The sequence below is a fragment of the Acartia tonsa genome, chromosome 4, assembly GCF_053477335.1.
Source record: "Acartia tonsa isolate MP-2025a chromosome 4, ASM5347733v1, whole genome shotgun sequence".
Taxonomy (NCBI): Eukaryota; Metazoa; Arthropoda; class Copepoda; order Calanoida; family Acartiidae; genus Acartia; species Acartia tonsa.
Genome location: NC_137263.1, coordinates 26,313,051 through 26,336,250, shown reverse-complemented (window position 1 = coordinate 26,336,250; position 23,200 = coordinate 26,313,051). Strand labels below are relative to the sequence as shown.

The 23,200-nt window shown below is 33.2% G+C and overlaps 2 protein-coding genes and 1 long non-coding RNA gene across 9 annotated transcripts in view; 1 reads left to right on the top strand and 2 right to left on the bottom strand.

Annotated features, from left to right (window-relative positions):
• Positions 1–3,261, bottom strand: part of Camta (Calmodulin-binding transcription activator) — a 116,557-nt gene extending 113,296 nt beyond the window's left edge. For 5 of the 6 annotated variants that reach the window (XR_013878617.1, XR_013878615.1, XR_013878616.1 and 2 more), the window contains exon 1: positions 3,103–3,261. The gene's annotated coding sequence lies outside the window, so the exon portion shown is untranslated. The remainder of the gene's footprint in view (positions 1–3,102) is intronic. The other variant, XM_080157228.1, reaches the window with a different exon arrangement.
• LOC145316601 (uncharacterized) lies at positions 992–20,536 on the top strand. Its single transcript, XM_080157232.1, has 16 exons — positions 992–1,105; positions 1,586–1,633; positions 2,084–2,106; positions 3,143–3,234; positions 6,894–6,931; positions 13,791–13,855; positions 14,333–14,361; positions 15,402–15,491; positions 15,854–15,907; positions 16,226–16,279; positions 16,540–16,597; positions 16,871–16,923; positions 17,236–17,337; positions 17,983–18,108; positions 18,483–18,620; positions 20,311–20,536. Exons 1-16 carry the CDS (start codon positions 1,027–1,029, stop codon positions 20,528–20,530), a joined length of 1,269 nt encoding a protein of 422 aa, XP_080013358.1. The 5' UTR covers positions 992–1,026; the 3' UTR covers positions 20,531–20,536.
• Positions 3,279–23,200, bottom strand: part of LOC145316604 (uncharacterized) — a 36,021-nt gene continuing 16,099 nt past the window's right edge. The window contains exons 2-3 of one of the 2 annotated variants that reach the window (XR_013878620.1): positions 6,862–6,966; positions 3,279–3,309 (exon numbers count right to left, since the gene is read on the bottom strand). This is a non-coding gene — a long non-coding RNA (uncharacterized LOC145316604). Of the gene's footprint in view, positions 3,310–6,861; positions 6,967–14,242; positions 14,416–23,200 lie in introns of those variants that run through there. The other variant, XR_013878619.1, reaches the window with a different exon arrangement.

Here is a 23,200-nt window from a genome sequence, read left to right as displayed (position 1 = left end):
GTATTTGTAATTAATAAGATAGTTCAGGTTTGAATTGGGAAATTCTCATTAATGATAGGAATTTCGATTCCTTAAAAAAGACTTAATAAAGCTGTAATGATTTTCTTAGCTGCCCTACCATAAGCCACTACTAATTAAAATGGCCCCTCGTTGATATTGACTAATTCCTATAATATTGTATAATCTACTATGAATATCTAATGTAAAAAATGCAAATAATATTGAAGATATACAAATCTTGAGTAGTATTCATCCACTAAACAGGCATAATGAATTAATAGAGCAGATCAATCTTATCATTTTCTTTCGTTATTTTTGTTCACCTACCTAATAAGTATTTTATCTTACATATTTAAACTTAGTCAACATTCGAATTCATGAAAATAAAATATATACAAATCTTAAGGAAGCCAGTATTCTAACTATTTCCACCACAAAGGCGTACATACCAACTTATAGAAAATCTGAAATGTCAGAAATATTCTAGTGAAGAAATCTTGTATTATTTATCAAAACTTTTCTACAGATGAACAAATAATGAACATATGAATATATTTTCCAGGGTAAATATTCTTGCTTAAAACTTGTCATCCTTATAATAATGTAAAGGATCTCTGTCTGTCTGTGTGTACCGAAAGATCTTTCTAACCACTGAAAATGGTTCTCCTTTAAAGGGTAGTTTTTCATATGTCCTTGGAAGGTTCATAACTGTTTTAGGAGAGGGTACCACCAACCTCCCAACAAAAATCACCTCAAGAAAAAAATTACCCCCCACCCCCCTCAAACCAGATTTTTTTACTTTTCTTTTTAAAACTACAATTAAAAGTGGGGGGGGGGGAGCGTGGTCGACTTTCCCGTCCTCAAGTGTCCTTTAGCGGTCTCTAGGGGCATAGTCGCCTGTATTATATATTTTGGTTATTAATTAAAAATCTAGTAATTAAAAATTTTAGAAGAAATAAATGTATAAATTGTTATTAATGACCTGATAATCAATATCTTATTATGACAATGTCAGTATAACTTGATATGTTGGCAATATCAATGTTGCAAGTGTTTTTATTTCTAAGTGTGTTAATAACATCTACGAGGTTGCAACAATTTCAAGGTGTCCGTTAAAATTTAATTATCTCACACCTAGTAAAACCCTTTGAGCCTAAAATCATTTGAGGCTTTTTTGTCAAGGATTATTTATAATTGAATAACTAGCTAATGGAATAATCGGAAAATTTTGATATATATAACCTGAGTATAACAAACGTAATTAAGCCTAAAACGCCAAAGTTTAATTACTAATCCTCTATTTCTGTTTATGCTTTTAAAAATCTACCCTTTTCAACTTATTATGTACAAGTATTGCAAAAAAAAACATGATAACATTATTTCCGAATTTTTCAGCTGTAATTTGTTAAGAAATCTGTGGAAAATCGATTTTATCTCTCATAATACAATTTACAAATGTAAGCAGTAAGTGGCACATTAATAGACTTCGTAATATCAGGGCTCGACAACCGCAACCGCGTTAGAGAGCAATATTTTTTAAAAAGCCACAATAATTCGCGGCGAATTTTGACTTAAATTATTTTAGAATTTTGTGTGTATGAAACTGGGTTGGATTTGTCTCTCCTTCATTTAGGTTAATTTTTAACAAAAATACAATAAATATTCAAATGTCTTTTTATAAAAGCCAGCGTTTCGGAGCCGTTTGATTTTGGTGCTGCTCCGGCTCCGCGGAGCCGTATCTGGAAATACGGCTCCGGCTCCAACTTAAATCAAGAAAAACTCGACATATATTTTTCCCCCATAAAAAAAAATATTTTTTATTTTTGACTTTTGAAGGTTTTAAAAGTTAAATTTTTGATAAAAATGGACTTGAAAAACTTAAAAAGGGCATTTGCACATGACAAAAAAGAGTTACCAAATTATAATTTATAAAAAATCTCTTTATTTATCTAGTCCGGAGCCGGAGCCGTTTTTAACAAAAATTACGGCTCCAGCTCTAGCAAAATATGGCGGCTCTACGGCTCCCGGCTCCGAAACACTGATAAAAGCACATTAATTTTGAAAATAAATAGTTATATTTCAGTTAATCCAAAAGAACTAAGTGAGGTAAGGTAAATTTTCTTTAAGTTAAAATATATCATTGCCTATTTTTCGTCTATTTTTGGCTTATTACAAATTACGAAAATTTAGGTTAAAAGGACATATCAAAAGGCGTGGTTTTCAAATTAGTACAATATTTTAAACTAGTGAATACGCCTCTAGGGGCACCTGAGGAAATGGGGGGGGGGGGGTGGGGAGTTGTCGACCCATCACTTTAAAAGAAGGTGGGGGGGTAAAATGTGGTGACTCGTGCCACGACATACCAGCAATTTTATTTTGGGCGCTACTCCCTTAGTTTTAGAGATAATTGGGTAAAATCTTTTGGGTTGTGTCACTAATTACCCCAAGTTTTGGTATCTTTCAAAAAACGGCGGCGGGACCGCCGTTCGCCGCCATTTTCCGCCGCCAAAAAACCAACATGGTCTCAAATGATTCCAAATCGCAAAAAAAAGAAATGCAAAAAAAATTTTGGCGGCGGCGGTTGAAAACGGCGGTCAAATCCCGCAGGGTTGGTTATAAGGGAAAATTTTTTTGAAAAAAATAACATGGTCTCAAATGATTCTAAATTGCCTAATTCGGCGAGAAATGCAATAAAATTTTTTTTAGCGGCGGCGGAAAATGGCGGCGAACAGCGGGAGCGGCGGTCCCGCCGCCGTTTTTTAAAGATACCTAAACTTGGGGTAATTAGTGACACCCTATAAAGATTTGGATCCAATATCTTCAAAAGCATTAATCTTAAAATTTTGCCCTCCCCCCCCCCCCAATATTTTATTTTAGTTTAAAAATAAAATTTTTTTGGATGGAGTAATTTTTTTCTAGGGCCGATTTCTCTTGTGTTGGTGGCGGTACCTTTCCCCAAAATAATCAATAAACTCTCGGGACAAGCTACCTTGTTAAGGCGAACCCGATCGGTTCAGCGGTTAGCGAGATCATTCGGTACAAACAAAGAAACAGACAGACAGACATCGTTCTACTTTGTTTTATAGATGATCATGATTATACCTTTCCTTGATTGAAATTAATTACAATCACACTTTGTTAGTTTTCAGCTGATTCTTGTGCAACAAAATGTCTTGAGATTCGACCAATAACCGAGTACATATTTGTCAGCCATTATGAAGTTGCATTTTTCAGGTTTAGCACATTTTTATTCTGAAAACTAAGCATTAGATTTAATTGTAGTATTTGAAATATATTTAGTGATATGCACTAACAAGAACAAGAGATCTTAGCAGCTTAGTGAAGTGAACTCAAGGCTTTTTGGTCTACATACTTATTTGAACAAATTTTCATCCACAAGTTTGGAAAAATTTAAACTTCAAATGAGTTTAGTCTATCATAAATTGATACATTATCATACAAATACATCATCATAAAAAATTAAAAGTGTATTAAGGGGGGGGTGGGAAGTTTTGACACATTTGCGTAAACCTGGCACCTAGGCTTTATCTTTGGACTGAGAGGATAGGTTATTAATGATAAAATCATTTTTATATGATGAATTTCACAAAGTTTTAAGATTTTTTGGATCTACAAATCAACTTATAAAACAAAATATGCATCTTTTTTCTTCAAATATGTGAATAATATTAAAAAAGATGCATATTTTGTTTTATAAGTTGACCTGTAACTTTGGAAGAAAAAAATTTTTTTTCATTTTTTCCGGAACATGGAGGCCTATCCAAAAATCTTAAAACTTCGTGAAATTCATCATATAAGAATGATTTTATCCTCAATAACCTATCCTCTCAGTCCAAAGATAAAGCCTAGGTGTCAGGTTTACGCAAATGTGTCAAAACTTCCCCCCCCCCCCTTAAACAGAATATGTACTACAAAGGGGAGGTTTTTAATGCAACCATCTCGTAATCAGTGAATTTCAATCTGAAATTTTGCATGAGTAATCCTTGGTAGGTCTATTTTCCCTAAATCGAACAAAAAAGAAAAACGGCAAACGGCTCAGCCTTTTAGCCGTTTTTTTTGGCCATTTTTAGGGCAAATCTGTCATAAACTATGTAGGAATCAACTTTTTGAAACATAATTTTGCTTTAAATCATGTGAAATGATACAAAAAAAATATTTTTAGATTTCTAGTACCAGCAACTAGCAGCTAGAACCGTTTATTTTCAATATCCGGCCGGATACCGGATATTGAAAATATCCGGCCGGATATCCGGCAATATAATCTTTTAGGGTAAAGTGGGGCGATCTCAGTTTGGGGTGAAGTCGGTATTTTTTGACCACCTTCATTAAATGACATTTTTCTCCATGTTCTAGTCGACTGACAGAAAAAAACATAAAATCAAATTTGTTCCTTATTAAATTGCGTACAAAAAAGTATAAAATGAAATTTTTGTGAGATGAATTTTTAGGGTACTTATTGGGTCTTAAAGTCGGACGACAAAAATTTTTTTTCCAATTTTTTTGCTTCGGTCGTAAAAACGGTCATTTGGACAAAAACTGGTAAGAGCTAGAGCTTAGACGTCTTCAGGGGACTTATTAAGAATCTAATGGGCTATCCATTTCTGTTTAAAACTTTAAAAAAGCTTGTATAGTTTTTTCTTAAATCGACTAAAAGTGAAGCGGGGCGAACTCGGTTTTTTCACTTTTTATACTAACTTTTTCAATTTTATATAAAAAAGTGAAATTTTCGAGAAAAAAAGTCAAATTTCGCGTACTTCGGAAAAATTATTTTTTTTGGTAGAAAAAATTTACCCATCTTAATAAAAATTTTTGTGCATACTCTTTATTACATTAAGCAACTTTTACCTTTTGAGCATGCTGTAATAAAATTAATACGTCATCGATTTTTCGAAGCTTGAAAGGCGGGGCGAAGTTGGTGCCGTTTTAGAGATCAATTTTGACAAACTTCCCAAAGTCCTAGGTTTACGTCCTTTTAGGACCTGATCGACTTTTCCGAGATCTTTCTACTGGTCTTGGTCCCATTTAAAAAAAATAATTTTTACGATTTGCAGGTTCAAAAAACTGAAAAAAACACAGAGTTCACCCCGCTTTACCCTATATTTTACAACAAAAATCTCTGTTTTTTTAATCTTAAATAGAAGAACAATTTTTTCTGAATATGTTTATCTTTATGTAAATTTTATATTAGAAATCTCAAAACATAAATCTTGGCGGTGGCAGCAGTACTTGGCAGCTGCCAGCCGCAAACCGACGGTTGGCAGGTAAACGGCAACGGATTTTATGAAATTGTAATGTCATGAAGATATATAAAAAAGCTTAAGTTTAAAATTTGAAATCTTTAAGTAAAAATTTGCAGTCACAGGAACTGTTTAAAGATTTCTGGAGACCTGGAGGTTCAGGACTTGCAGGATTATACCTGGAACCTGAAATTGACTTGAACACCTAAATTACATATGAGGATGTACGACTATAGGATATTTTAGTATTAGATAACATAAAATGCTTTGTTTAAGTAAAAAAATATTTTTACTTTTTACCTGAATGACCTTACCAGATTTGCTGGCATCCTGTGCCCGCCAGAAAGGAGGTATTAAAAAAATTTCAACTCTCAGTTATGTGTCATACCCATATTTTGAAAGTCACACAGTTATAGCCATTTACCTTTTATACACAGAAAATGGGATAAAAAACAACAGAGGGGGGGTGGGGGCAGGCATTCAACGCCTATTCCTCGCCCTTCCTCCAACTGTTAGGGGTTGATATTACAGATTGAGGGTAGTAATAGTTAATTAGATTTGTTTGCTAAGAAGAAAGATCATTAATTAGTTACTTAATTTTTAAGTTTTAACCTTAATTTTATCCTATTATAAAGTAGTAAGCTTTTTTGTCTGTAGCGAAGGATCTCACTAACTGCTGAACCGATATGGTTCTCCTTTAGAGGGAAGCTTCTTATAGTTCCCAGGGTGGTTTTAGGCTGTTTGATTTTTACAAAAAAGTCGTTGTAAGGTTTTAAGTTCTTTTTCAGCACTTTTATGACCCTTCTAATATCCCTAGATACTAGGGACGCAGCCGCTAGTATAATATAAAACACCAGTTTATGAAGAATTTTTTTGCGGGTATAGTCCCTTTTGTGGCAACGCCCCTTAAGGAGCGATTATTTGTATTTTCACAGTAGCTTTCCTCCTATTTCTAGCCCCTCGCGGGGGACTCTAACCTTGCAGGGCCAATTGCCTAACCCTGCGGGGCAATCATCTAACCAAAAATAACCTAACCTAACCTAAAATAACCTATTAAAAGCAATTTTAAAAATACAACGAGTCGCCCCTTAAGGTGCGTTGCCACGAAAGGGACTATATCCTTTTTTGATACTTTAATATGTAGTAATTTGGCCGGTTATCCGGCCGGATATCCGGTAATTTGGCCGGATAACCTGATATTTGCCGGATACCGGCGTTGGCCGGATATCCGGCCCAACCCTAGTTTTGTGATGATTACTCTTGAAAATAGTTTTAAAATGGCCAAACGGCTTAGACGCCAGCCGTTAGTCGTTACTTTTCCAACTTTTTGTTCAATTTAGGGAAAATATACCTAACAAAAATTACTCATGCAAAATTTCAGATCAAAATTCGAATTCTAAGTGCCATTTGCTCACTGATTACGAGATGGATGCATTCCCCCCCCCCCTCCCTTACCTTCCAGGTTGTTATATACCACAAGTATGTTCTTGTTTCTAGGCATTTGATAATTTTCAGACGCAACTCTTATGACATTTTTTTTTCACATCTGTGGAAAAACTAAAAAAGCTTAAGTTCACTACTGTAAGGTGCTAATATCACTTACTCTCATCCATTTTAATTTAACTTTATATTCAGAGACAGTTTCAACTGTGGATGTGGACTTCCTGGTGCAGGTTTCCATAAGGGGGGGGGGCGGCAACACACCAAACTTGCCAAAATAAAATATTTGTTTTATTTACATTCTTAAGGGAACTATCCACGAACAAGAGCAAGAGATTCTAAGAACCTTTCAGCATTGACCTTTTTAGTATTTTTTAGTGAATATACTAGGTTTATGTTTAATATTTGGTTTATCGACTGAACAGTTAGGTTTCACCATGGTTTTATTTAAAATACTTGAAAAGAAAAGCATTTTTTGGTGCAATGTCATTGAATGTTTTGATTAGTTGAAACTGTTATTTAAAGTATATTATTTTAATTAAAAATGTATATTTAAAAAAAGGTTTGATAACTTGTAATATTGTAAACAGTTTATTAATTAAAGTACTTTTGCAATTTAAAGAATTTAATGCTTTTCTGCCGTGTTATTTTATTTTGTCCTTTGAACTCAAAAAAGCATTTGATGATATTGCATCAAAAAAACGATTTACATTTCAAAGTTTTTTCATATAAAACCATGGTAAAACCCAACTTTTTAGTTGATAAACCAAATATTAAACATTAACTTAGTATATTTACTAAAAAAATACTATGGATCAATACTGGAAGTTGCAATGAATCACTTGATCTCGTTCATGTATAGTTCCCTTTGCGTATTATTTACCTACTGTGTAATAAAATCAAACCTTTTTTCAGTCAAAATTTACTAATAAGGCTTAATTATTTGATTTAAACGTATAACATCTTTTGTAAATTAAAGGGGGGGGGGCGTAATGACATTTATTCGTAATCCGTGAGCAAAATGGTCTTAAAATTTAGCTAGACCCTTCAAACTTGGTATATAAGCCTAGTCCTATAGGTATTACATCTAAATGGCAAAAAAATCCAAAAATTTTTATTTTAGGGTTAGGTTAGGTAAGAAAAACCCTGCGGAAATGGGGTTTTTAGGCTTTTTTTGGTCTATTTTGATGTGGACACTTAACTTAAATTGTTTTTTCTTAGGGTTTTAACTTAAATACACTGTATCTATTCATATGGACTTTATTTAAGATGATTCAGCAAGTCGGGGACCGACCCCAGGGGGCTAGGTGGGTGGCCCGCAGGGGTTAAGTGCCTTTTTCCCAATACATATGTTGTAATACATCTAATTATAGGTTTTTTAGGTCAAGGAACTCAAATTTAGAGCTAAAATAAGCATTAGACTAATCTGAAGCTAGCCCCAGCGGGCTAGGTTGGTTTTCTGCAGGGCTTAAGAGCATTTACCTAACCTAACCTAGAAACTTACTTATATTTTTACAGGTTTTTTTCTTGAATAAACTGTGTCTATTAATGAGGACTTTTTTTAAAATGATCCAGCAAGTCGAGGACCTACTAATCTGAAGTTAGCCCCAGCGGGCTAGGTCGGTGGCCTGCAGGGGTTAAGTGCATTATTTTCCAAAATACATCTTGTGATATATCAAAATATAGGTTTTTAAGGTCAAGAACTCAAATTCAGAGCAAAAATAAGCATTAGAATAATCTGAAACTAACCCCAGCAGGCTAGGTGGGTGGCCTGCAGGGGTTAAGTGCATTTTCCCAATATATATGTTGAGATACAACCAATTATAGGTTTTTTTTAGGTCAAAGAACTCAAATTCAGAGCTGAAATAAGCATTAGACTAATCTGAAGCTAACACCAGCGGGCTAGGTGGGTTGCCAACAGGGCTTAAGTACATTTTACCTAACCTAACCTAAAAACTTACATTTAATATTATTTTTTTTAGGTTTTGTTTCTCAAATAAACTGTCCATTCATGTGGATCTTATTTCAGATGATCAAGCAAGTCGAAGACTGACCCCAGCGGGCTAGGTGGGTGGCCTGTAGGGGTTAAATGCATTTTTTAGAAAAAGTATGTGTTATCATACATCAAATTATAGGTTTTTTAGGTCAAGAAACTCAAATTTACAGCTAATAAAAGGATCAGACTAATCTGAAGCTAGCCCCAGCAGGCTAGGTGGATTGCCTGCAAGTCCTAAGTGCATTTTACCTAACCTAACCTGGAACCGTACTTTTTTTTTAGGGTTTTTTCTGGAATAAACTGTGTCTATTTATGAGAACATTATTTAAGATGATCAAGCAAGTTGGGGACTGACCCCAGCAGGCTAGGTGGGTGGCCCGCAGGGGTTAAGTGCATTTTTAAAAAGTATGTGCTGTCATACATAAAATTATAGGTTTTTTTAGGTCCAGAAATTCAAATTGAGAGCTAATAATTGAATCAGACTAATCTGAAGCTAGCCCCTGCGGGCTAGGTGAGTTGCCTGCAAGGCTTAAATGCATTTTACCAAACCTAACCTAGAATCTTACTTTTTTGAAGTTTTTTTAATTGAATAAACTGTTCATGAGAACATTATTTAAGATGATCTAGCAAGTCGGGGACTGACCCAGGCGGGCTAGGTTTTACTTAGATACACAGTGTTCAGTCCTAAAGCCATCATTTAAAAGATTCTTCATACAGGAGGCTGACCCAAGGAGGTCCCCAACTTGCTGGATCATCTAAAAAAATTTCCTCATTCATAGACACAGTTCATTCAAGGAAAAAACCAAAAAAATAAGTAAGTTTCTAGGTTAGGTTAGGTAAAATGCACTTAAGCCCTGCAGAAGATCTACCTAGCCCGCGGGGGTTAGCTTCAGGTAAGACTTATGCTTATTTTAGCTCTGAATTTGAGTTTCTTGACCTTAAAAACCTATATTTTGATATATAACAAGATATATATTGGAAAATAATGCATTTAACCCCTGCGGGCCACCGACCTAGCCCGCTGGGGCTAGCTTCAGATTAGTCTTATGCTAATTCTAGCTCTAAATTTGAGTTAACTGACCTAAAAAAACTCATAATTAGATGTATAACAACATATATATTGGGAAAAATGCACTTAACCCCTGCGGGCCACCAACCTAACCTGCTGGGGTCGGTTCCCGACTTGCTGGATTATCTTAAATAAAGTCCTCATTAATAGACAAAGTTTATTCAAGAAAAAACATGTAAAAATATAAGTAAGTTTATAGGTTAGGTTATGTAAATGCTCTTAAGCCCTGCAGAAAACCAACCTAGCCCGGGGGGCACTATGTGCCCAGAATTCCAAAATAAAACAAAAACTCATAGTTCTGTTAATTTTGCTTCAAATTGGGTAAAATCTTTTGGGTTGGGTCACTAATTACCCCAAGTTTTGGTATCTTTAAAAAAACGGCGGCGGGATCGCCGCTTCCGCCGTTAACCGCCATTCTGCCGCAAAAAAAACAATATTATCTCAAATGATTCCAAATTGCCTAATTCGGCGAGAAATGCAAAAAAAAAATTTTGGCGGCGGCGGCTGAAAACGGCGGGAGCCTCGGGCCCGCCGCCGTTTTTTTTAAAGATACCAAAAATTGGGGTGATTTAGTGACACCCTAAAACGATTTGGGTCCAATATCTTAAAAGCACAAGAGAAGCACTGAATTTAAGATATACCTTGATAAATGAGAATTTTAAAAATGAAGTCCCCCCATGATTCCAAATTGCCTAATTCAGCGAGAAATACAATAAAAAAATTTTTGGTGGTGGCGGAAATTGGCCGTGAACGGCGGTTCCGCCGCAGTTTTTTTTAAAGATACCAAAACTTGGGGTGATTGGTGACACAACCCAAAAGATTTTACCCAATTATTTCTAAAACTAAGGGAGTAGCGCCCAAAATAAAATTGCTGGTATGTCATGTTTCAAGTCACCACATCTACCCCCCCCCCCCTAAATAAATTATCAATCAAATACTTATATATCAATTGATTTGTTTCAGGGAGGGAGGGGACAATGGGCTGTTTATTACACTAGTCCCCAAAGCTTTATAATAACGTTTTATTATCCATTGGTTTAGCAACTTTAGGGGCTTTTACTGAATTTTAATTGTTTGTTTTTTTCAAATGTTGAGTGTCCAAACGTTTAAACCACTAATTGTAATCTACAAAAGGGGTAATTTTGTGTATAATCGTTGGGTAAGTTCATCAATTTATCGGCCATTAACTTATCCCTTTAGATCCCTGGATTTGTTGATATTAAAGGAAGCCTGCAAGAAATACCACGCTTTAACTGCTGATAGACTGCCACAAGTAGACCAAATACCCCAAATTTGAAGCCTTCAGCATCTATAACAAAAAAGTTCTAGGCATTTTAAAATGACATTTTATGTACAATGGAAATTTTGAAAGAATTGCAATGCTCATGTTGAAAACTTTGAAATTGAACTACGTGGCCTAGAAACAAAATTATAAGCTTATTTTTGTCATAAATTTAGGTTTCCAGTAACTAATTATATTTTTACAATAAAAATACCCATTTTTACAGTCAAAATCATTAAAAAAAAATAAGTTTTACTTGCGTTGTACCGAATGTACTGTAGCCAATCAGAAGGCTGAATCAGCTTAACAACCAATCACAGCTAAGCTTGTATTAGTTTACCCCTTTGTTTCCGCTATGATTTTCGTTTAAAAATGCAATTTAAATTGAATTTTTTTCATAGATTTTGACTATGAAATATGGTGTTTTTATTGTAAAAATGTAATCAGTTACAGGCAATCTAAGTTTCTGACAAGAATAAGGTTATAATTTTGTGTCTAGGCGACATAATTTAATATTGTTTTTTTCTTTTATGAGCATTGGAAATCTTTCAAAAATTCCATTGTACATAAAATGCTATTTTGAAATGCCTAGAACTTTTTTGTTATTGAAGCTGAAGGCTTAAAATTTGGGGTATTGGGTCTTCTTGTGGCAGTCTTTCAGCAGTTAAAGCGTGGTATTTCTCGCAGGCGTCCTTTAATAACTACAAACAAGGAAACATGTTAATAACATTTTGTAAAATAATTTTCTATTTTTCTATAACCCATTTTACTGTACTTTTTCATTAAAAAATTGACCTGTTATTGCTGCGCTACTTAGAGACAAAACAATCCTTGTTTTAAAAAATAAAAGCAAATATATCACAAATCCCCCCAAAAGCACTGAAAACTTTAATCCAAAGGCCTTGCAATCAAAGGATTGATTGTCTGCAATAGGGCCTTTATCAGGAAGGAGGAGGACATTGGGCTGTTTATCACTCTAGTCCCGAAAGTTTTATAATAACATTTTCTTGTTTGTTTATTAAGTTGAGTGTCATAACTTTTCAACCAATAATTGTAATCTACAGAAGGGTAAGTTTGTGTATCATATTGATAATCATCAATTTATCTGCCATTCATTTATCCCTTTAGATCCCAAGGCCTTCATACATTTTTTAACAAATTTGCTTAAATCTTTTAGTTTCTTTACAAGTTTGCTTATCTCTTTTAATTCTTTAGGGCGTGCATAAGGGGTGGAATAGGTTTTAGTATCAAATTGAAACATTTAGAATATTATTCATTTAATTTAAAAAGAATGGTAGTTGATTAGAAGCAACAGTTTCGATTACATAGCTTAAATGAATATTACTAGGCGTGTGCATGGGGGGCCTCCCCCACACTCCGGGGATGGGGGGGGGGGGGGAGGATATCCTTTAAAGACTTTAAGCAATAAGAATAAGGGATTGTATCAAAAATTGCATCAAGAACTAAAAATATCACGATAAAATAATTTGTAAAAAAAGTTATTTTAATTTGTCTTTTTTTGTGTAAAAATTGTTATAAAATGGGTCCGACCGCTCCTACAAAAATGCGGAAAAAAAATTTCAGCTAACGATGCCGCCATTGAAACCAATGGGATTTATTCACTGAGTGCCTTGGTTAAACATGTGTAAAGGTCTGATATGCGGCATCGTTAGCTGAAAAAAGATCAAACTATTTAAAGTTGAGAGTATCATTACAAAATAGTATAATTCCTGATTCTTTAAGGGGGAATGCTTTGACATCCATTTTTTCATAAGTTTTATAAGTAAATGTATAAAAACTAATTTTAAATCGAATAGTATATTCAATAAGCTTTCAAAAAAGGTATAACATATTACTGTAGCTCAATTTTTGGTAGATTGACAATAATTTAAAGTTTGCATATAAAATGTAATTTCAATAGTCAGGCTTTTATTACAAAATCCTAAATATCTAGGCAGGCTACTTCTCGAAGCTGTAAAATGATAAGTAATTGATATTTTTAACTCTAGCTTTGGGAATCCTTCTCAAATATGACAAAGATTAACCTAAAACTTTAAAATTGGTCAATATTCAAAAATGCATTTTTTGGAATCTTGGAGTTTTTGCATTGGCTGGGCACATAGTGGGGGGGTTAGCTTCAGGTTAGTCTAATTCTAATTTTTGCTCAGAATTTGAGTTTCTTGACCTAAAAAACCTATATTTTGATATATAACAAGATATATATTGGAAAAAATGAACTTAACCCCTGCGGGCCACTAACCTAGCCCACTGGGGCTAGCTTCAGATTAGTCTAATGCTTATTTTAGCTCTGAATTTGAGTTCCTTGACCTAAAAAACCATAATTAGATGTATCACAACATATGTGTTGGGAAAAAGGCACTTAACCCCTGCGGGCCACCCACCTAGCCCCCTGGGGTCGGTCCCCGACTTGCTGAATCATCTTAAATAATGTCCATATGAATAGATACAGTGTATTTAAGTTAAAACCCTAAAAAAAAACAATTTAGGGTAAGTTTCCACATCAAAGTCGACCAAAAAAAGCCTAAAAACCCCATTTCCGCAGGGTTTTTCTTACCTAACCTAACCTTAAAATAAAAAAATTTGTATTTTTTTGCCATTTAGATGTAATACCTATAGGACTAGGCTTATATACCAAGTTTGAAGGGTCTAGCTAAATTTTAAGACCATTTTGCTCACGGATTACGAATAAATGTCATTACGCCCCCCCCCCCCCCTTATATTAAGTTGATTCAATGACTCGACTTGGACTGGAAGGGTGTGAAGTACAATGTCCTGCAGGACAAAAAAAGGCAAGATTAAAAATGTAATTTAGTATGGCAAATAGATCTATTTGTCTATTTCTGCACATTTAGAATGCTAAAATATTCATTTGAATGTTTTTTTTGTAATAGAGAAACTTCTTTATTAAAGTGTTTGTCAAACTGTCTGTAATGATAGCCTGGCCCGATTTTTATGCAAGTGTTTATTTTTACATCCACATCACTTCAATTATCATTTCTCTTCATAGCATGTTAAATATTATTACATTTGGGAAAATTTTGGTAAATTAATCCCATTAAATTTTTGTTCTATCTTGCTTATCTTTTTTAACTACTTAATTTCCATGTGATTGTCCTTGTTGTGATTAATTTTCTTATAACTTCTAATAAAATAAACGAATTAAAAATTCTCCAAAAAAAACAACAAATTCTCCATTTGTATTGACTTCTTGTCACTATTTTACAATAAAATGTTATAAAGAACTAATATAAAATTGTTATTTCTAGTGTGGAGATGGAACCTTAGATCTTCTAAAGTGAGTTATGTATTCTTCCAATGTTTAACTTTGTTTTCATATATTTTTCTTAACCTAGACAGAATGTCATAAATCATGTGAATATACATGCACTAAACAAACAAAACACATTCATATAAAATTTTTTGTTTGTAAACATAGGTTTCTCGAAATTTAGATATATAAACATATTTGTGATTTAGGTAGGGAAGGGGGTGGTTTAGCATTTCTCACCATATTTGTTTAAATTTCCAAGGAGATTGAATAGTACGAAAAATTGAGATGAATCAAATTCTTAAGACATGTAGGCTATCTATCATTATACCAGAAAGAAAATAAATCATTTGATATCCTATTATTATTTTATATAATCATGTACAAATACGGAGAGATTGTAAATTAAAATAAATGAGAGATTAATAGTCTAGCAACAGAAAACAGTGAATCAAAACATTTTTTTTAGCTTACTCAGGGTGTATATTTTTAACCAGTTGAATTTCTTTACACCAACTTTCATTCTATTACTTTTGATAATATATATATTAAAACTACAAAATATTTCCTTATTTTGAATTTTGTTGAGAGGGTGGAGGAATTGTGAAAATATACACTCCTGCTTACACTTGAAATTAGTGTTTTTTTTTAACTGTAGCAAAACGTTTAACTAATTAAAAACACGAGGACTGAATTATTGTATCGATCTAATTTTCTAAATATCCAGCCCAACAGAAAACGTCAATAGAGAATAAAAATTAATTAGTATTTGATATTAGGAAGCCAAATTAATGTTAAAATTGATAACATAAAAAAAAACATTGTTTAATTAGCAACTGAATTTGATCTTGTTTTTTTCCAATTGGTCTTCCGAATCTTCTTGGGAGCTTATGAAAATGAACATTCCTTCCTAATTCGTATTAATATTTAGTCATTCTTAAAGATGTTAACTAAAGTATGTTTCTCTATTCTTAGCTGCCAAACTCGACCCCATTGGCTAAGTTCAAAGCAGTACAAAACATTTTTGTTCAAAAGAAAATACGAAACACTGATATATTTCATTGCAGAGTGTATTGTATCAAAGAGTCTTGCGAGCACCCTTTAGACTTAGCTTTGTGTGATTACAGAGAACCATTTCAACATCATGGCTGCACTAGGTCTCATATTCATTTAATATTAGTTTGATGATCATAAAGCCAAGCTATTCTTAACAATGAACCCACATTATTCTGTCAATCTTGGCTTAATTATCAAATCTTCTATACTCTATCTGTTTTCACTTTCATGATCAACCTTTAATTTAATTTGCATACCATTAAAGTATTTTATCTTTTAACCCTCCAATTCAATTAAACTGCAGTCATGATAATATACACAAACCCAGTAACTGCACAAATTATTTTATATTTAGCCTATTTGTTGTAATTTTTGTTGGTTTTTGATAAAAAGCAAAATTTCCTTCAGAAGTGATGAACGACTTTGTAAATTAAATTATGAATATGATTTGAATATTAAAAAGTTCTGCGAGTGTTAATTGGTCAACTGCTAAATCTTTGGAAAGTTTGATACAGGAAATGAAACATAAATAATCATAAAGTTGGAGTCAACTTTACAAATACTGAGATTTAATCTGATAAATAATTCATAACCAAAGGAGGATAACAAGAACAATCAAGTCTTCAACTGAGCAACATCTATAGTCTAACAATATTAATTTTAGACAAAACTGTTAGGGAAACAACATGTGGTGAAGTAATAACAAAGCCACCAAAGCAAATAATTTTATACATGCGTTTAAAAGTTTATGCTACAAATATTCAATTTACATGCATACGGACAGATATGATTATAAAATAGTTGCCTTTAAAAAAAAAAGATTGCTTCATAAGGATAGAGACTGTGTTTGGGAATGTCACAGAAGAAATACAACTTTTGCTGTCACTCGGTAACAATTTTGTATCATTATTTTTTTATTCTGAAAAAGAAAAGGAACAGTAAAATTCTTACATCGCCAGTAGAGCAACATTCAACACCCCACTATATCTAATAGGTGTATTTTTTTCTGCTGGAGTTAATCTCAGAAAAGCCCATCTAGCACTGACTTTTTAGGCCAGAGGTGCAGGGTGGCAAATAGCGATTAAAGTCATTCTAAAAATAAATTTACTTCACCTCTAATTTAAGGATTTTAATAATATTTGTTATTAGATGTGATGAGAAGGATAAAGCTTGTGAGTGTAACTGTCTTCATGAAAATTCAATCAAGGTACTTCAAAATTTCAAAAGTATAAAAGGATGACACACTTTTTGTAACCAAACCAAAACATAAAGGAACAACAAAAAATAGAGTTAAAGCACTAAAATTTGACTTAGGAGTGGCTTCAATAAAGTACAATGTAGAACTATAAAAAATGGCGGCCCGCTGCCGCCATAAACTGTCGTATATCTCAAATGATTCAAAATTGTCTAGTTTCATGAGAAAAACCTACCAAAATTATTTTAAAATATGTTAAGTAACACATTCTCAATTTTAATTAAGAGAGAAAATGTGATTTCCAACAAATTTTGTAACGTTCTTCCTAGTAATGACAGGTAAGAAGATAATTTTTTTGTCAAGGTATTTGTCATTCTAGGTATTAAATAGGTAAAATTAATACTTCTAAGTTACAACAATTTTTTATTTTTTAACTTCTCTATGACTTAGTTATTCTTCCCTACTCCAACCCAACTACATGCGGGTGCATATTAAAGCACATTACATTAGGAGGATATACCTAATTACTAACACTGACGACTTCACATTTAACCTATTTATTTTTTAAAAGCACAACCAAATCAGTTCAACGGTTTGCCAGATTTTGAAAAATTTCAATTATCTTTCAACTCTATGTTAAATATTTACAGACTAGAAATCAGATGTGCTCATGACACAGGAAAAGAAGAAAAATGCCTGGACTCTCTACCCTTTGGATGTTATGATGCATCAGATTATCTATATAATTCCAGGTAAATTGAGGGCTATTGTTTTGGGTTGTTGTAATCTTTGTTCTTGGAGAGATGGTTTGAGAAATTGAGATATTCCAATATCATAGAGAAATAAGAAATAGAAATAAAGCAAATTGATAGGATTGAGAATTACAATTTACCAGACATTCAGAAAAGAAAATACCATCACACTTAGACTAAAAGTTACAACCATTGGATTGAATCCCAACCCTTTCAATCTAGAAAGGCCAAGAGCAGAAATGTACTTTGAAACGTTCAAAGGAATTCAGCCAAATATATTTACAATCTATAATACAAAGTAGAATGATGTCTGTCCGTCCGTCCCTTAAGATCTCGGTAACCACTGAACCGATTGGATTCTAATCTTCAGGGAATATACCTACTGTTCCTGTTGTGGTTTTAGACTATTTTCTTGGGGGAAGGGGTGGGACACCCACAACCCCGCAAAAACAAAAAAATCCCCTAACCATTTTTTTAGGCAGTTATTTTAAAATAAATGGCAGGACCAGAAATACTTAATTTTTTTTAATTACCTCTTGGGGTAAAGCCCCTAGAGTCTAGGGGCGAAGCCGCTAGTGCTTCAAAAAGGAGCAAACTCCTATTTTTTTGAACCCAAACAGTTAAATATTGTTTTTTTTTATTTAGTATTGTATTATCTCAACAAGAAATAGTGAGCCCTGGTATATGTCAGGATGTGTGTATGGTCTCTCTTCCTGCAGTATCAAGTGTTGGTGTTCTATTTCACATGACCAACAAGTCCTTAGAGTGCAGGTTAATCTTAGAGGAAATGACAAAAATCATTTTACTTTTTTGTTGCCAAGGTAATTACTAATAATATTCCTTTTGCCATTATTTCGTCATTTGACATTTGGCATGGACAAAAAAGAGAGATTAAAAAAAAAAACCGCCTTTACACATAAAACTTGATCTTGGTATTACAACTTAATTATGACAATTTTGCCTCCAATATATTAGACTCTCAAATGATCATTTGTTAATCAAAATGTATTGCTGTATTAACTATATTTATGTTTGAGGAACTCTTTCTCAAAATGTTTTTGTTAACATAGTTTCATTTTACCAAATACGGCCTTATCTAATTATTTAAATTTGATCTTAGAAGAATAAAATGAATTTAATTATAGGTGTTCCACAATGTCAGAAACAGATCTAAAGCAGCTAATTTCAAACAGGACAGAACAAGTATGTGATGTTGTATGTGGAGGAAAAGCATGCGGGGGGACTGACAACTGCAATCAACAAAACTGCACACAAACTACAAGGTGGTTATACCCATAGGCGTCCAAGGGGGGGGGGGTAATGGGCCATTTGGCACCCCCAAAATTTTTTGAACAATACCCCCCCCAAAAAAAAATTACCCCTACCTTGGGGGTGCCGTAGGCACCCCCAACGATTTTGGGGGGGGGGAATTTACCCCCCCCAAACCATTTTGGGGGGGGTAATTACCCCCCCCCCAAAATAAATGTTCTTTAAAAAAAATTTTTGGGGGGGGTATTTACCCCCCCCAAATTGAATGTTCTTAAAAAAAATGTAATAGTTTGATCATGTTTTATTTGCTTGGGCCTTTATAAGGGCTAAAACCATCCCGGGGATCTATGATGTAATTGTAAAGCACTGAAGATTAAGAGATATAAGTTTTCCGGAATTTTAATGTAGGGAGTAGATTTGAAATCTGCATCAAATTTTAAGGATTTTTTATAAAATTCGTTTTTTGTATAATTCTTTATCTAAAAGCGGAAATACATTTTAAGTTAATTAATTTTGACCAATAGGATAGTTGGATTTTAAACTACCTGCGCTCTAATTGGTTGAATGATGTACGACATCCAATCAGAGCGCAGATTTTTTAAATCCACCAATCACGGATGCCAAAATTAATTAACTTAATTTGCATTTCCGCTTTTAGATAAAGAATTATACAAAAAATGAATTTTATAAAAAATCCTTAAAATTTGATGCAGATTTCAAATCTACTCCCTACATTAAAATTCCGGAAAACTTATATCTCTTACTGAAGATTCCATAAAATAGATACCTAACTAAATTAAATATTTCATTAAATAATGAAAAAGAATTTCTATAGGCGATTTCTTTTGGGAGGATGTCAGGATGTCTCAAAACTAGTTATAAAACTTACCAGGACCTATAAGACGCTTCACTTTAAAGTATAATCATATTGGTTCATTGGTTAGTGAGTTAATTATTGTATTTTTATGTTCTAAAGAATGAGACACTACTATATATTTGAATAGTAGTGGCGCCCTTAGCATCTAAGAACTCGTGTTTTCTAAAGGGTAAAAAGGGAGGAGAAAAATAGCCTAAAACCACTCAAAGGATTGACCTATAATAGTGTGGAACCATCATGGGATCTATGTGAAGCTTTCCTAAAAAGGAGAACTCAGTATTAAAAGTAATGAAATCTGAAGCTATAGTCAAATAAACCTTACTTACTACTTTATGTTATAGGATAGTACTTATTAACTTAATAGATTAGGTAGGTGCTTTTTTTACATAATTAAATTACCCCCCCCAAAAATTTTACCCCCGGGGTAAATTAGTTTGGGGGGGGGGGGGGTAATTACCCCCCACAACAGACTTTAGGGGGGGTAATTACCCCCCCCCCCCAATCAAATTTTACCCCCGGGGTAAAAATTTGGGGGGGGTAAAAAAAATTTCGGCGCGCTTCGCGCGCCATATTACCCCCCCCAAACACGAATTACCCCCCCCCTAAAATTTTTTACCCCCCCCAAAAAAAAAAGCTTGGACGCCCCTGGTTATACCCCTAGAAATTATTCTAAAAATATATAGAAACATAAATCTTATGACATTTGCTTATACCAAAGGCCTGTCAACTATTTCTGGAAGTATAGCAATGCCTTGCCTATAGGCTTGCGCAAGTTTCTGCCAAAATGTAGTCTTTCTAGTCAAGCATTTATTTATGTCAAATTTTAGACTATCAGCATACTGTATTCCTGGAGATCATTCAACAGATGAAAATCACGAAAAAGAAAATCCCAATGATGACCTACATCCTAAGATTGTTCACAACCTTCGTGTTGCTGGTCAAAATATGGCCACATCTCTAGTTCTACTGTCCTCACTAATACTGGTTGTTTGTATTACTATGTGCTTTACACTTTATATATTTAAAAATAAAATAAACCCAATTTAAAATGAACGTTAAAGTTATATCCATATAAATATAATGTTAGTCAGATAAGATAATAAACCTAATAATTTGAAATATTAAAGTGTACAAAGTATAAATGAAAGGATTTTTTTTTTTTTATTTAACCTTATAATAACAATTCTCACTGGTACAACTTTGCGAGAAATGGCAAATAAAGCAGAGGAAAGCGGTTTCACAATCATTTCTAAGTTGTATCTCAGCAAAGCTCTATTAAATCATGTGCTGTAATTTTTTTGCTTCTCCTTCATTTTTTATGTTTGGTTACGAGCCTCCCCCCCCCCCCATTCCTTCTTAAAACGTAAAAAATCAAAGTTTATTGAATTTATAAATGTAATATGTAAAATACACTTTTAAAACAAAGCAACACTTAAATATACAAAAAGAAGGCTTTTCTTATTTATGAAGCTTATTATTTAGTCTGGTTTCTGGGTAAAAACAAATGTATTGTAGGAAGCCAAGCCACTAAAAGACAAAACTCTTGTCTCTGCACATTTATCACATGGCATTAAATTCACATATTCTCGTGAATTTATCATTTCACTATTTTCCCTTCGCTTTGAGAAATGGTGGGAGAAAAATTCATCATTTACATCTTGCATAGTTTCTCTTAGCTATAAAAGAGACTATAATAACGCAAAATAATTGCAAACTGAAATATAACAAGGATGGCAACTTTAATACATGTATACTTATCCGAAAAAAAATACGGACAAACGGACAAAGTAAGTTTTAAGAGTAGATGTCCATTTATCCGCCAGAGAAATATCCAGCAACTGCGTAGATCATTTTTCCCCTCCACCCATATCATACCCATTCTGACGAATATGGTATGTTAAAAATTAAATACCCCTTTGGATATATAACATCTAGAAAAAAATGTAGTTTATCTAAAACAGCAGCAGAGAAAATTGCAATTTCCCCTAACTTATGGTCCCCTGAACACGAAAGACAGTCGAACGGCCAAAAAGCAGCGGCTTTATGGAAAGGAAATCTTACAACAACAAAAAAAACATTAGTCTACTATTTTGATAATAGGCGAGAAAATCAAGTTTCTATCAAAATGTTGTAGACAGATATTTGAAATTATTGAGTAGGTTTGCTACTGAAAAGAAACTTAACACCCCAGTGAGATACCTGTTTTAAATTCACAAAATGGGAATAGGAGATATGAAACAAACATTGGAGTGGTAAGGTAATTTTACTAGAAATAAAAAATAAATCATATGTAAAGGAACCTTTTATCTTAGATTAAAAAAGTATTTTTATTTTCAGGAAACTTTGGAATGGTCCGGTGAATGTTTTGTGCTATTTTCGAAAGGCGGGAGAGGAGTAATTTAAAACATCTACTTAAAAAGCTTGGAAATAACTTCAGTAACACACAATTTCCACACTAAACCTTGTGAAATAACCCTTTAAAAATATTCTAAAAAAAAACCTTTTTTGCGTGTTTATGTTGAACAAAAGGGTAAATTGTTATTTTATTGTAGTAATAACATTATATAATATGCTTCTAAACAAAAGAATATGATTAACTAATCCATACAACAACTAGCAAACCCTGATAATCCATCATAAAAGTCAACAATCAATATTCATAGATTTTCTGATATAACAGAAAAAGTAAACATTTACTTAAACTATTTTCTTAATATTCCCTTCGTTTTAGGAGCATAGCTACTCTAGGACTTAAGTATGCCAGAACTGAGTTAGTCCATGAACGAGAGTCATAAAAATAGCTAAACCATATTTTATTTTCTGTGTCAAAAAATTCTACGAGCACACATAAAAATCATTTAACCAACCCATAAAAAAGAATGCTAATTTTGAAAATGTACTCCAAAAATTAATTCTTAGGCAATTAAAGATATGCAAACTTGTTTTAGAAATCCGTACTTAATAATTTTACTGAAATGTTGTTACTGTGCTTCCTACTTATAGAAATATTTTGTCCTTGTTACTTTATTTATCATCTAATAAAAGAGATGTAGCCAAGACTGAGAAAACAAGAGAATTTTTTTAAACTAAAAGATTACATACAAAATTGTTCAATATAAGTATTTTTATAATATTAGCAAAATAAATCTTTTTCTAAAAGCTTCGTTCCTAGCCTCTGTGGCAGAAGGAAGGGAAAACTTTGCCTTCGATCATTATATTAAATTATAATTAGGGTTGGCAATCCGAATCCGGGCTCCGGAATCCGCCCAATTTTTAGCCAATTTTGGAATACGTTTTTTAATAGCGGATTCGGATTCTTAAATAGTAGGCTAAAATTAGCGTCTTGAGTTTTTTCTTTCAACTCCGCTTTTTTGAAGGCAAAGATTATCATCATTATATATGATATCTTTAAAATTAGGTTCTATTCTAGGAAGTTAATTATAGAGAACACCAAGAACATTAATTTGTAGGACATATGTAGCACTTAAATTTTTTAATATTTAAAAAAGCCTTTACAAATATTGCTAGAATCCGGAATCCGCCAAAAATAAGAATCAGGAATCCGCCTTTTTTTGGACGGATTCTTGTAAGAATCCGAATCCGATCTAAAAATTTGACGGATTGCCATCCCTAATTATAATTCCCGTTGAGAACATTTAAGCCTCCCAAAAATCTAAAACTAAATCCAAATATAGGTTCAGAGATCATTTTATTTTG

Bases quoted from the DNA above. Each gene is read 5' to 3' on its own strand.
- LOC145316601 (XM_080157232.1), top strand. From the start codon at position 1,027: ATGTTGGCAATATCAATGTTGCAAGTGTTTTTATTTCTAAGTGTGTTA. The intron at 16,598-16,870 runs GTACTTCAAAAT...ATTTTAATTAAG, and splicing joins TTCATGAAAATTCAATCAAG to AGAGAAAATGTGATTTCCAA. The intron at 18,109-18,482 runs GTTAATCTTAGA...ATTTAATTATAG, and splicing joins AACAAGTCCTTAGAGTGCAG to GTGTTCCACAATGTCAGAAA.